Source organism: Prionailurus viverrinus, chromosome C2 (assembly GCF_022837055.1).
Source record: "Prionailurus viverrinus isolate Anna chromosome C2, UM_Priviv_1.0, whole genome shotgun sequence".
Classification (NCBI taxonomy): Eukaryota; Metazoa; Chordata; class Mammalia; order Carnivora; family Felidae; genus Prionailurus; species Prionailurus viverrinus.
Window position 1 is genome coordinate 112,152,662 of NC_062569.1, and position 15,262 is coordinate 112,167,923.

The following is a 15,262-nucleotide window of genomic DNA, read 5'->3' on the forward strand; positions in this document are numbered from 1 at the left end:
ATGGTTACCTGTCCTGGACCTTGGGGATGAGGGCAACAACTTTAGGGTGGAAAAGCAGAAAGATAGAAAGAATCTGGGGCCCTGACTGGAGCTACCACATGAGCACTGGACTGCTGATGCTCAGACCTGTTGTGTCAAAGAGAAATAATTGTCTTGTTTAAGCTATGATTTAGGTCTCTGTTTCAGCAGCTCATTAGTACATAGGGAGATAAAAAAAATTATGAGGTTCAGTGTCAGCTGAGTGATATGAACAAGATAAGAAACATACTTTTAAAGATATTTAATAAGTCTTTTTTTCAAATCAGTACAAAAATTTAAATACAAAATTGATTTGCTATTGACAAGTCTCAAATCTATCATGGAAACTCAAAAAAGTTACCAGTCTATTCACCTTTCATGGTGTTCTGCAAAATATTTGAGAACAGTCACCCACTACAGACATTCTTTTCCTCTGTGGGATGTCATACTGCATTAAAACTCTGTGTTTAAATAACAATGCTAATTTTGTTCATTTCACATGGAAAAGTTCTGGTTGAATTTGAATTAAATAGGGACTATAGCTCTATCCCTAGATTTTCGAACATGTGGTTGTTTGTTTCATCTGCTTTTACACTAATGTGTTAACAGGATGTGCAACACTTAAAAGGGAAACACAAACACACAGATAATTATTTAAAACTCTTTTTTAAATTAAATGGAGTAATTCATTTAGTTCTGAGATTAGCACCATTGTAGAATACACAGTATTTGGCATAAATTTTGCTCCTCTCCTATCTAAAAGTTAGAAGCATATGCCTGATGATATACACACTCACACACATTTCATATATATATATATATTATATATATATGTATATATAATATATATATATGCAATTGAGTAACAACCAATAAATAAGTTGGAAGGTATTTTAAAATGTGAAATTTGGTTTTACCTAAAGAGGTACTTTCTTACTTGGTGGAAAGAAAAAGCCCATACATGTACAGATAAATACGGATTTACAGATCAGCTGATGTGACTTGCTTCCAAGCCATTTCAATGCATCTGTTTAGCTGAAGGAGCCCAGTGGGTCCTTATTGCCTCCATAGTCATCAGTCCAAAACCAGCATCCTCAAGACCAACCTGAAGGGTATTTGGCCATAGAAACGCTGTCTGCTTTGAAAATGAAAGTTGGGTTGGATATCTTTTGATGGGAAAAGTTTGTCATAGAATTAGCAGTGAATAAGAAACCCTCTGGTAATGAACTCATTTCTCTTTTTAAGAAATTGAGAAGAAATGGTGCTCGTTTACCATATAAGGGAAAAGACACCTATTAGGTTGGGGAGGATTTTCTTGATGGTTAAAATGATTCAGATTTGACATAGACACATTTCCATGTGTGTTTATACCGTATTTATTTGTGTATTTTTCCATCTGTACCTTTCCCCTCAACTTCTCACTTTTAATTTTGAGGAAGAGATACAAGAGTCCACCACTATAACCCCACATTATATCCCCAATTCCTTATAGTGTCAGCGGCAGACTCATAGCTGACTGAAATATTTTGTCTGCGTTTTGAGACCAGATTTGAATGCCCGAAGCAGTTAATATGTACCTAAGTGAAAACCTGGAAAGACACTTATTTTTCTCTTTAAACTTGCATTGACCCTTGACTTGTGCTGAGTATGAGGTGAAAAAGAAGCATGGGCTCTTATTTGCCATTTGACATTTCAGATAGCTGTTCCACAGGTTGCTTCTAAAGAAACAGTTCTTTTCCTACAACTTTCCTTTTCCTCCTAGTATCTACACTAGAAAATACTACATCCATTTTTTTTAGTTTAAAACTTGAGAAATAATTTTGCAAAAAAATTATTTTCCTATGGAATTCTGAAACTTCTTTTCCTCCCCAAGTAAAAAATGACTTGGGTTTTGGAAATTGGTTTTGGAACCTCAGACATACCAATTTGCATATATACAACACTGGGAAATTTCTTCAAAATTCAACAGCTACTGAGAAACACTTAAAGCTCCTTCATGGGTGAAACCTCATTGTAGTCATTTGTATGGGTAGGCAAGGAAGGGGGATTTTTATAGGCATGTAAGCAATTGAAAACTGATGATAATGAACATTCCACGAAACTGGAAAGTTATTATTTTTTTCTTATGACTTCCACGTGCTTATGTTGGTTGGATCATAGTGGAAATTACATGGAGGGAAGAAAAAAGAAAAAAAAATTACAGAAAATAAAACAAAAAGAACCCTTGAGAAAGAAGTGAATTAACTACTGCCCCTGTCTCCCAGCTGGTTGTTTAGCTTCTTTCATGGCACTGTCTCATGTCCCTCAAACGTCTCATCCAGTGCAAGGCACAGAGGAGGCACTGAGTAAATTACATGGTGGTCGATTGGTTCACTTGTTCTTTTAGAGAGACAAGATAGACAATTCTGAGTAGGACTCATACTGAGAAAAGATACAGCCTCTGACAGGAGGGAAATATCCCTTGGACTAAAACCCTACTGGTCCCCCCTGATTCCCTCCCGCTGGGGCTGTAACACAGCAGAATCCCTCACCCACATTCCATGGCAAAATATCTGCACAAATACAGAGGAAATTATGCAAGTAAATACGGTATGTAATTGTTATCAATGACATTTCTTTAAGCCATATTGATAAATCTTTAAACAGTATGAGCAAATGACTTTCATTAGCTATGATCTTTCATACTGAAATATTCTGAATGATCTGAATAAGCAGGTTATGGAAGCATATAACAATACAACAGCTAATATGATTCCAGTGGGTACAACACAAGTGTCAGTACTTGATACATAAATCTATCCCATCATTTTCAATTATAGGCTGCTGTGCAGAGCATTAAACATGCATCTTAGTTTTTATTTGTACACGATGGTTCAAATTTTCACTGAAATATAACTTTCCAACTATATAAATGTTTTGAAGCAATTACATTTTTCATTTGGATTTTTTTGGTGCATCATTTTCTTTTCTTCTATTAAATCTCTCTTTCTTTTCTTTTTTACATGGGATACAATAAATATCCTGAAAAGGAGGAATGGACGTACTGCCCAGCATACAGTCCTGCGGCCTGTTCTGAGGGCATCTGGAGGAACACTCGGTCTCCGGGCCTGAGCAGCAGCACCGCACTTCCAGATGCCTGGTCCAGAAAGCCCTTTTTGTACTCATCATATGTGTACATCATGGGCTCATTGTTCTTGAACAGAGCAACCCACACGTTGCCCCCCTTGCAGTGAACATGGTATGCAAAGTAGTAGACCCCAGGGACCTCGCAGGTGAAGATGCCCGTCTGTGGGTTGTAGTTCTGTCTGCCGTTATAGAGCAGTTTGTCAAACTTCACCGGAGCCCCCACAGGTGGGAAGGGTGCAGTCAGCTCAGCTGTAAAGGCAGGCATCTCGTAGGCTGGCCCTCCATTCTTGCCTTTCTTAGCCCCATAGGCATGGGGGGGTTTCACTCCATCAATTCCCAGCCCCATGTCTGGCAGATACTCTCCATGGGGTGGTGGTGTAGGGGGCATCACAGCTGGGGGACCTGGGGGTCCTGGAGGGCCTGGGGGCCCTGGAAGGCCCGGCTGCCCTTGAGGACCAAGGGCACCAGGCTTCCCTGGGGGGCCATGAAGTCCTGCTACTCCAGGCTTCCCTACTCCAGGGAACCCAGGGGGCCCTGGGATGCCCGGTTCCCCTTTGGGGCCTGGCATTCCAGGTGGTCCAATGGGCCCACTGGGGCCCGCAATCCCTGGGATGCCTGGAGGACCCTGTAAACCCTGATCCCCTGGGATTCCTGGCTCTCCCTTTGGTCCAAGCAGCCCAGGAGCACCAGGGAGCCCCGGTAAACCTTTGAGCCCAGCTTCCCCCTTGGGCCCTATGGGACCTGGCAAACCCCTCATGCCAGGGGGCCCTACTTCACCAAGAAAACCTGGCTTTCCTGGGAAGCCTTGAAGCCCTGGCTCACCCTTGGGACCTGGTGGCCCCTGTGGCCCTACAACCCCACCTTCTCCTTTGGGTCCGGGAAAACCAATAGCACCTGGAGGGCCCATAGGACCTGGGATTCCAGGCAGGCCTGGCTCTCCTGGGGGACCCCCCATTCCTGGGGCTCCTACTGGTCCTTTCTCCCCTCTTGGTCCCAGAGCCCCAGGCAGACCCCCTATGCCCCTGTCACCTTTGGGTCCTGGGAAGCCAGGTTTCCCAATCCCTGGAATGCCTGGGGGTCCTGGCAGCCCTGGCAGTCCTTGTTCCCCTTTCCCGCCTGGAAATCCTGGCTGGCCAGGGATCCCATCCTGGCCTGGTTTCCCAACTCCAGGCATCCCAGGAGGCCCTTGAACTCCTGGGACTCCAATAGGGCCTTGTGGACCAGGTTCGCCTGGAGGACCTGGCTTTCCCAGGGGGCCCTGGGGCCCAGGGAAGCCTGTAACTCCTGGTTTGCCGACTCCTGGAAGTCCAACAGGGCCAGGAGGGCCATGCATCCCTGGAGGACCCTTCAGGCCTGGCAGACCTGGCATCCCGAAGCCCTTCTCTCCTTTAGGACCCTGAAGGCCTGGAGGTCCTGGTGGTCCTTTGGGTCCTCGCTCACCCTTTGCACCTGGTTGCCCTGGTAACCCTGGCCCACCTGGTTTTCCAATGCCAGGAAGTCCATGGGGCCCTGGAGGTCCTTGTGGTCCTGGAATCCCCATCGGCCCGATCTCCCCTTTGGGTCCAATTTCACCTTTCGCTCCGGGCATTCCCATGGCTCCTGGCTTTCCTGGCATTCCGGGCATACCTGGTTTTCCAATTCCTGGATATCCTTGTGGCCCTGGCTTTCCTTTGGTTCCAGGTATCCCATGACCTGGTAAGCCAGGGGGCCCAGGTGGTCCTCTTGGGCCAGGCTCTCCACGCGGACCTTGCTCCCCTCGTAAACTTGCTAATGGTATTTCTATTGGGGGAGAGGGAATGGGAGTGGGGGCAAGGAGGGAAAAAAAAAGAGAAAGAAAAATTAATATTTATTATTCCTTACTTAAGGAAGTCATGATGATCATTATTTAATTTTGACACCTTAGCCTATTACTTACTGAAAGGAGAGACTAGGAATAATGTGCTCATCTTCCAGGACTGTGTTATCCGTACTTAAAGGACAATCAGGCTGATAACTGTTTTGTCATGTTTGAAATACTGTTGAGAACTGATATCTGTAGCTGCTTTTATCAGCATTGGTTATATAAAAAAGCTAAAAAGTAATGAGGAAACATTTTTCCAAGTACAAAACTCCAAAGTTTTGAGATGGTGTGTTTGCTATGAAGATTTTGGAAAATTCAAAGAAGGATGAAGAAAAATCAAAGTTGCCTATAAGCCCACTACTCAAGAGATAATCACTTGACATTTATATGTATTTTCATCTCATGTATTCTAGGTGTGTGTATGTGTTGAACAGTGTTGGCGTTTTTATTTTTTTTATTATTTATTCTACCTAATGTATTTTTCCATGTCCTTGATTTTTTAATACATTTTATATATTAAATATATATTAATATATTTATATTTATATACTTTTTATATATAATTGTATATATTTATATGTATTTAATATATATTTAAATATATATTTTATGCTAAATAATATTTCCTATTAAATAATATTTTTGGCTAAATAATATTTTAATGTATCTTATATATTAAATACATATTTTGTGGCTAAATAATATTTCCTTTTGTGCTGAAAAGCAGTAGATGTGTTTAATGAAAGTAATTATCTTGTGGATTCAGGGAAGAATAGAAGCATTTTATCTTGTATGTGGTTTAATAACATCTTCCACGTCTGTCTCTAGAGCCAAATACATTTGCTTAATTCCTTTAATGTGCTATAGGATTTCCTGAGCCTCAAATATGAATTCTTTAATAAATTATTCCTCATTTGCAAATTAGGTTTCAAACAGGAGAAGTAAGGTACTTTAGGCTGACAAGCAGTGTGGAGAAGGAATTGAGCTGGGATTAGGGGCAGGAAGCTCTTCTTGGACTTGAAATGAGATCTGGACTGGGCCATTTAAGCCTTCACTGTCTCTGCTTGCCTCTCTGCAGCAAGGATAATATAGCCACACTACAACATTAGATAATAGATAATGAAAGATGTTATGCTTTCTCAGATTGTTATCAAAATACAAAGCACATGTTTGTTGGGATGATTATGCTGTGCCTTTCACGGCAATACAACTCTGGATCTTCTATGCTACTGAAATGAAACACAAAGAAATGAAATTTATGGCCTCAAAGTTTTATTTTAACAAATAGCCATATCTTAATCCTGACCATTATATTTTTCACTGAGCTACTGTCAGGGAACAAAATAGAACCATAGAACTTATATTCTTAGCAAATTCCCCAATTGCAATCTGGTACCCATCAGAATAAGAACAGGAAGTGCCACAAGCCAGGCAGGCCACTCAAGAAAGGAAGGAAAACAATCCTGATAATCCCTTAAGTGGGCTATCAGCTCCTAAAGAGAAGAAAATTGGGAATGCTTCTTTTACGCTAAGTAGATATTCTAGTGCTATTAAGACATATTATTTCTAAGCAGTGTGTAGCTACTATATCAAGAACTTCTGGGACAGGGTCATGTCTTACTCATCAGGAATCCTTGATGTCTAGCACAGTGCCTGAACATACTCTTCTTATCTAGAGTTTCTTGAATGACCAACTGTAGCAAGTCAGAAGTTTCTATGTTGTTTTAGTATTTACTTAGCATTTTACTTACCTTATGCCACTGATTTTTCTCAACAAATCTTAACTTTACAGATGAAGAAAAGTAGTTTCAGAGAGGTTTTTTTTTTTTTTTCATTGAGGTATAGTTGACGTACAATATTATATTATTTTCAGGTCTCTCATTTCTGGCCTCTAGGCCTCTTAGCACCAAATCCAGTCGTACCCCAGAAGTAGAGCTTCCTGCTTTTGCAGGGACCAGTAGGAATGGCCTCCACTTTCTCAAAGGGAATTGCTATGCCGATGCAGTTCCTTTCCTATAAATGCTAGGTTTCCTGAGAATCCAGATAAAACAACTGAAGTTTTAAGAAAGTGTCTCTCACAGTGCTAAGCATGTTGTAGGTGCTGAATAACTAATGAATATGGCTGGAAAGCAATGGGAAAAATGTTCATCTGTCATGCAGTCCTTACCTTTTATAGTCTCCTTTTGTCAGTTTATTAACAGGTGTAGTAGCTTAATTCAAGCACTCTTAAAAACAGTGACATTTATCCAGCTCCTAGATCACAAAGTGCTTTCAAATATATATATATATTTTTAATTTTTTTTTTCAACGTTTATTTATTTTTGGGACAGAGAGAGACAGAGCATGAACGGGGGAGGGGCAGAGAGAGAGGGAGACACAGAATTGGAAACAGGCTCCAGGCTCTGAGCCATCAGTCCAGAGCCTGACGCGGGGCTCGAACTCACGGACCACGAGATCGTGACCTGGCTGAAGTCGGACGCTTAACCGACTGTGCCACCCAGGCGCCCCAGCAAATATATATATTTTTAACACAGTAGGTCCTTACAACATTGGTGTCCCAATTCAGAAGACTGACTTATCACCTTTTTTTCCCCCATTGCTTTAATCCCCCCAGCATCTGGCCCAGAGTCTGACACAAAAATAGATGCTCATGAAATAGTTGCCAAATGTTTGAACAGATAATGAGTAAGAGAATAAATTATTTGTTATTAAATATGTTTTGTGCCATTTAATGCTATTAAAGCACAACAGAAAACTAATTTTGTCTGTATTTTTAGGTCTTGAACTTTTTGAGGATAGAGTTTAGAACACAGTGAACACTTAATGAATATCAGTAATACATTCAAGAATAAAAATTTATAAAATGTAGCTTTTCCCCTGATCTCATAGTTGAGGATTTTGGAAAGCTGCCATTTCATAACAGCACAGGAATGTGATGTTACCTTTGCCTTTCTTAGGTGCTGCTTCCTTGCCCATTCTTGGCACTGGCTGAATTTCCTTCATATATTGGGGTAGATGTGGATATTCTTTGCCATACTGCATGTGGGGCAGCTCCTTGCCCATGGTAAGGCCATCTTTGCCCAAAGGCATGTGAGGTACTTGCTGGCCCAGAGGCTGGTATTGTGGAATTTGTGGTGGGATCTGAGGAGGAATTTGTGGTGGCAGCGGCTTGATCCCATAGTAAGCACCAGCCTGAATGAGCCTGATGGAGCCCAGGGAAATGGTAAGCAGCACTCCCAGCAGCTGCAGAGGGCCAGGTGGCACAGCCATCACCTGTGGAAGGAAGGAATGCACCAACATGGTGAAAGCCTTACAGGCCAATAGACACGTCTATTTAGAGAAAGAAGGGGGAGAAGAAGGAAACAGTCTTTATCAGCAGAACATCACCAGTGGAAGATAAATGAAAAGGAAGAAGATGATGCCTTTTCAGGAGAAAACAAGCAAAAAACAGAAAAGAGTAGGAACTGTCAAATGAAGGCAATTGGTGGGATTATAAGCTATGGGAAATATCAATTCTGCCTTCTTCCATGGTATTGGAACCCTTGATTTTTAGCTGGAACGAAACAGCCCAGAATAAAGACATTTCAGCCAAGTGTGGCCATGTGACAAATGGATGTGGTTGTAATGGGTACAAGTTCCAAGAAGGACCCTGAAAGAGAGTGGCCCTGTTCCTCTTCCTCCTTCCTGCTGGCTGAAATGTGGATACATTTGCCTGGAAGCAGAGCAGATATCTGGGACCAGAAGTGAAATCCGTGCACTGAGCATGGTGGAGCAACAAGATAGAACAGACCTCAGCCTTGGCTGAACAAGAAGGTCCCATATTAATCCTTAAATTTAGAATTTGTTTACACAAGGAAGAGCTAAAGGTTTATCCTCTTCTTTAAATCATTATTCTTTTGAGTATCACATTTGCACTAAACTTAATCCTAATGGATTGAGTAGGTTGTCCAAAAGGAGGCAAACTTGGTGGCCAGTCAGGCTTTGTTAGTATGTGCCAAAATTCCATTCTAAGTGGAAATGGTAAGTAATTGATAGGCTTTATGCCAGGGACTGAGATTTTTCATCTGCCCTTTAGCTGCTTTGGTGTGGTCACAAATAAATGTAAAAGTTGAAGAGCAAGCAGACAACAACAATGCAAACCACAGAAGTCTTCTGAATTGGAAAGAAAGTACAATATGACAGTCCCAAAATGCCATTGTAATATTTAAATACCGTAAAGTCATTAGTTTAGAATCTGCTCATTTGGACCGGGAGTCCATTGAAGTTTATCTTGTACTATTATGAAGGAAAGGCGTTTACAAAGCAAATTAGTTGCATAAAATAGGGTTGTGTAACTACTCACATGAGTAAACTGTACAAGCCCTTTAATAGTACCCTTTGCAATTTGACATTTAACAGAATAAATGCAAATGGGGCTTATAGGTTTATAAAAACCAACTCAAAAAGACCTCTGGAAATGCCCAGGGCTGAAGACCCAGAAGCCCAGGGAACTGCAGTGCTCACAAAAGCCCACTAGAGGACAACTGTGGTACACACTGAAGTCTGTTCTCCCTGGTACTGACAGGACATAATAAGGTGCTCCCCACACGTTATTAAAGGACTTGAAAATCTGAATCCTAAGTGGAGTGTCCTCATTATGCTGGAGAAAGAAGTGGCAAGGTTCTCACAATTTTTAATGTCAGAATATTCTGAAGAACTTTGAATAAACTATCTCTAAATAATTTAATTTCCAATCTCCTGTGAGTTTGTTTTCTTTGCTTCTGCCTTAATTCTGGATCACAGTTTTCCACTTAGAAAATATGTGTTGACTTTGCGACATCCTATTCAAGAGGGATGCCAAGAGTGTGAACAGGCTACAGGAGAATTGGTTAATAAAAAGCACCTAAGAAAATATTTAATGGAATCTCTACCACAAAATTCACTGCTTTATAATTTTTCTAAATATACTAACCATATTTTCCCCAAAACATCTGTCAGTAAAATTATTTTTAAAACTTTCTCCATTTCATAAATCAGAATAGTCTCAAGAACTATTTGATTCAAGTGTATTCTACATAGTACATGTGCTGGTAAATGGGAGAAGATAGAATGCTGTTATTTTCTGTCTTTCTAAGAAGGATTATTATAAACCATTTGGAAAGAGCCACAAAATTGGCATTGATTTATACTCAGTAGTCCATTTTATTTATTTTTTTGAAAAGTTTATTTTGAGAGAGAGAGAGCGCGCATGAACGGGAGTGGCAGAGAGGGAGAGAGAATCTCAGCTCAGAGCCTGATGTGGGATCAAACACACTGTGAGATCATTACCTGAGCCAAAATCAGGAGTTGGGACACTTAACTGAGCCACCCACGTGCCCCTATGGTCCATTTTTATCTTAGATGGGAAAAGAACATCTGTTGTGAGTACTCAATGATAATTTATTGACTACTCATCAAACACAATGCTAGACCCAGCTAGGGATTATAAAGATAAATATAATATGGTCAATGGGCCCTGCCCCCACAGAGCTTATACTTTTTTTTAGTAGGGATTGACAGCAGAAAAAAGTGAATTTCCCATCCTCTTCTGTTCTCCAGTATCTTTAATCCTTTCCCCTTGAAGCAACAACTTTTCCCAGTTTCCTCATATGTTTCCAGAGGTATTCTAAGAATATGCACATATAATACATATTCCTTTAAGACACAAATTACAACGTACTATACAAACCACCATTCCTTACTTTGTTCACTCAGAAGACCAGAGCTTAAGACCTTATTTCTCATTTTAGTTTTGTGTATCTGAACAGATCTCTTCAAGTTCTTTATTTGTTAAAAATAAGACTCAATTGTTCTCTAGAGTCCTTAACATTCAGGGTTTAAGGCAGTCACCAGAGAGCTGGAAGTATTAATCTATACCAGAAATACATGGTAATACCTGGTAATGTATGAGCTGGGACTGAATTCTATCTTTGGGGATGAATGAATTTAATTACTAAACCCTAAACTTGTGGTGATGTCTTTAATAATAAGCTAGCATACTTGGCCCTTCACCCTTCCATCAATTCAGTGAATGTGTTGGATTATACTTAATAATTTTTAAACCAGGACAATCTAACGAAACATTGGAAAACTGGAAGGAAGCAAAATGCCTGGAAGAAGACCAGTTGAATACCAAAGGCCCAGTGGGATCCTACTTTACTACAATTATTTCCTCTTGTAGTCTTGGCCTTTCCTGAAAACCACCTCCTTAGGTCTGCCATCTGCCATTTCTCTGGCTCTTTTTTTAAATAATCTGTGTTCAGTTTTAACTTGAATATTTATGTAGGGGCCCTGGTTAGAATTTACCGCTTGACTTACCCTTACTGATTTCCCTCTTGTCCCTGAGGATAGTTTTGGTGGTCAAAGTGGTGTGGTGGTTCTCCCAAAATCACTCAAAAGAACATCAGATTTGTGTAACACTATACAAACACCTGGTGGGAGGAAGGAGCCTTGGAATTTCTACTGGGAAAAAAATGGTGGTAATGGATTTTCTTGCCCCCCCCCTCTTTTTTTACCGCCCCCCCACCGAGGACGCAAGATACAATAATGTTGTGAATTCTAGTTGATGTTTCTTAGATTTATACTTGATAACTGGTACGTGTGTGTTCGTGTGTGTGCACGTGTGCACGAGTATACGTGAACATCAACGTATATAATGTGTGCAGACAGTGGATCTTTGCCAGTCAGACCAACTTAGTGATGGGTTTCATGCCCTGTAGAAGACCGAGTTGAGTTGTAGCTATACCATTCCCCATGTCTATGACTTTGGGTAAGTGCCTTATCTTCACTAGGTCTCAGTTTCCTTACCTATAAAACAGCAACTATAAAAAATAAATTATAATCTTGGCCTCTCCCACAGAGCTGTTTGAGGGCACAAATGATAGTAGGAATTTTTTTGTAAGCTGAAAAGCACCATTCAAATTTAAGTTATTATTAATGGAGTGTGACCAAAAAGACAAATCAAAACCAACTGAAATGTCAAAGAGTTTCAAAGAAAGATACTAGCCAAGATAAATGTGAGGTTAACTGCAGTAATGATAAACCTAACATGAATAAAACAATAATGGCCATTAAAATATACTTGTTAAAAAAGGGCAAAAAAAAAAAAAAGGAAAGAACAGCTGAACCAAGGCAGTTATTCATTCTGGTGTCAGAGTTGCCAATCCTAATCATTTTGTATAGCTCTAAATGGTTCCCTATATTTGGGAAGGGCTGCAGAGAATTTCAGTTTCCTCATGTGACCTGTGATGTATATAACAGAATAATGTGATATATATTATTTTAAATGCCCCTCAGCATTTTCTCTTTATATTTATCCCCGTGAGATTTTGGCTTGCTGTGCAAAAGAATGTTTAAGTATTTAAACCTTCAGTCCTTGCCCTAAATCCAACTTTCCCTTTCACATGAGGCTAACACAACACACGCAAGTGTGTGTGTGTGTGTGTGTGTGTGTGTGTGTGTGTGTGTGGTGGTCAAGCCTCTTTCATCTGCTCCTGGGTAGTCCCTCCCACAGGAGCTATAGTTTCTCAAGGCCTCAGATATATCACCCCTGAAGCAAGGGGAAGTCAGGCAGAATCCTACTCCTGTGATATTTACCAGAATTGTCTTCTTGGCTTTCCCATGCCTCTCAAAGAAGGTTCTCTTCTGATTACATTTCTCAGAGAAATTCATTCATTAGGTATAGTTATTTAAGGAGTGCCTACTAAATGTTACAAACTGGGTACTGGTGAGAGGAGTGAATCAAATGAGGTTCTAGATCTTATTGAACCACTTTCTAGTGTGGGAGGCAGGCAATAATAAACAAGTTAAAAATAAATTTTGTAATTTCAGATTTGAGTACCATGAAGAAAACCAAGCAGGGTGAAGAGCTTGAGAATGCCTTGGGGTGGAAGACACTGTTCTGGAAAGAGTGGTGGGTAAAACATCTCTGGGGAAATAAATTTTGGATAGAGATGTGAAAGTTGAAAGGCTTACTTGTCTCTCTTAAGACACAACATACACACACACACACACACACACACACACACACACAAAGTCTTTCTTATCACACTGGTAGTTATAGGTGCCTTTCACTAATGTAAACCATTGTTTCAGAACTTTATTCCTCATCTGTGTCTATCTTCATTTTCACATCTTCATTGTATTCTTTTTATTCTAAGGGTTTCTTCTTTTTGATCCTCCACATTTTAACCCTACTGTATTAGTTTGCTAGGCTGCCATAACCAAGTATCTTAGACCAAGTGGTTTAACCAACAGAAACTTATTTTCTCCCAATCGTGAAGACCAGAAGTTAGAGATTGAGATGTTGGCACAGTGGGTTTCTTCTGAGACCTCTCTCCTTGGCTTGTAGAGGCCATCCTTTCTCTATGTCTTCACATGGCTTTCCTCTGTGTGTTTGTGTCCTTTATAAGGATGCTAGTCATGTTAGATAAGGGCCTATCCTACTGACCTCATTTTAACTTGATTTCCTCTTTAAAAAACCCTTTCCAAATACAGTCACATTTGGAGGTACTAGGGATTAGGACTTCAACACAGGAATTTTGGTGGATACAACTCAGCTCATATCACCTAGACAATTCCTCTAGACCAACTCAATTCCTACTTCTGCAGTCTTCCCTACCTTTTCAGCCATCATTATCTTCCTCTTCCTATTGAAAGTTTAACACAAAGTTAAATGCAGCTCATCAACCTTATGTTTTTTCCTATTGCTTTTTGTTTTTTTGTTTTTTGTTTTTTGTTTGGTCCATTATACTTCAACATGATTGTAAGCTGAGGACAAGGCAACTATGTGATATTCTTTCCATTTTCTCAATATCTATTTCTAGATAGATCTTCACAGTCAAAACTCTTAGTGCTGATGGGGCTTTAGAAAATATCTATTTCAGCCTCACTCTGCATTTAGAATCCTACCTACACCCGTTGAAATATGAAAGCCTTCATATTTCCTATTTGAATATTAATCATGATGGAAACATTCATAAAGCAACCTATTATCTTGTTGTACAACTATTGTTATTTTTATTACCTGGTAGGAGCAGCTAGTAGGAGAGACCACCTTTTTTGATTCATATGGCAGGGTACATGTAGCTTACTTTTAGCGGGAGGTGGGAAGTGGACATTAAAATATATCACAAAATTGGATAAGGCAAAAGATAGATGGTTACATGATCTTTTACTGTGATGCAAATAAAACTACCTTAGGATCATCTAACTAGGGATATGTAACTTTATTGCATAATTGATTGGTTTTACAGATATAACAAGTCAACTATGTTGAAAAGGATATGGTTTTATTGCTCTTTGCTATGTTAACCAGTTTTGTATGTAACTGTATGTAACTCAGGATTTTTTTCTATCAGCTTATTATAATAAAAACCCCAAGGTTTATTTTTTTTAATTTTTTAAAATTTTTTTTTATTTGAGAGAGACAGAGAGAGAGAGAGAGAGAGAGCGCGCATGTGTGGGGAAAGGTCAGAGAGAGAAGGAGACACAGAATCTGAAGCAGGCTCCAGGCTCCGAGCTGTCAACACAGAGCCCAATGCGGGGCCTGAACCCACAGACCGTGAGATCATGACCTGAGCCAAAGTCAGTCACTTAACCGAATGAGCCACCCAGGCATCCCTAAAGCCCCAAGTTTTTAATATTTTGTTTCAAACCAACTTTGTCACCATGTTAAATAAAACTTTGGCATGTTCACTTGTGAATGAGGATTGTGGTTTTAGCATTTTGAGAATTATGCTTTGATGGGGACACAAAAAAAAAATAGCCAAATACATAAATATAGACAGTTTTGGAAAACATGGAGAAAAACCAAGCAGGAGAGGGTAGGTAAGGAGATAGATGGTTATCATTTGTGGAGATGATGTTCTCTGAAACTCCTTTTACTAAAAAAAAATTGAGCCTTCTGTGCTTGGATGGGCTGGCACCTAGGGTTTAAAGGAAAAGAGAAGCAACTCTAAATCATAGAGGATAGAGAAATTCTGGGGGATTCTGGAGGAGATTAAGTGTGAGCAGAGTTGATTGCTGCATGGAGGAGAGTCCCAGAAAAGGAGACCTCCAGTGGAGGAACACTCAAGAAAAGAAAAAAACTGGGGCGCCTGGGTGGCGCAGTCGGTTAAGCGTCCGACTTCAGCCAGGTCACGATCTCGCGGTCCGTGAGTTCGAGCCCCGCGTCGGGCTCTGGGCTGATGGCTCAGAGCCTGGAGCCTGTTTCCGATTCTGTGTCTCCCTCTCTCTCTGCCCCTCCCCCGTTCATGCTCT

At 40.4% G+C, this 15,262-nt stretch overlaps 1 protein-coding gene across 3 annotated transcripts in view; it reads right to left on the reverse strand.

The window, feature by feature from the left end:
* Positions 1-265: 265 nt before the first annotated feature.
* Positions 266-15,262, reverse strand: part of COL8A1 (collagen type VIII alpha 1 chain) — a 153,163-nt gene continuing 138,166 nt past the window's right edge. For all 3 annotated transcript variants that reach the window (XM_047874537.1, XM_047874538.1, XM_047874540.1), the window contains 2 exons: positions 7,927-8,257; positions 266-4,923 (listed from right to left, as the gene is read on the reverse strand). In XM_047874537.1, the coding sequence (XP_047730493.1) occupies positions 3,017-4,923; positions 7,927-8,254 (2,235 nt within the window). In that variant the 5' untranslated portion in view covers positions 8,255-8,257 and the 3' untranslated portion in view covers positions 266-3,016. The remainder of the gene's footprint in view (positions 4,924-7,926; positions 8,258-15,262) is intronic.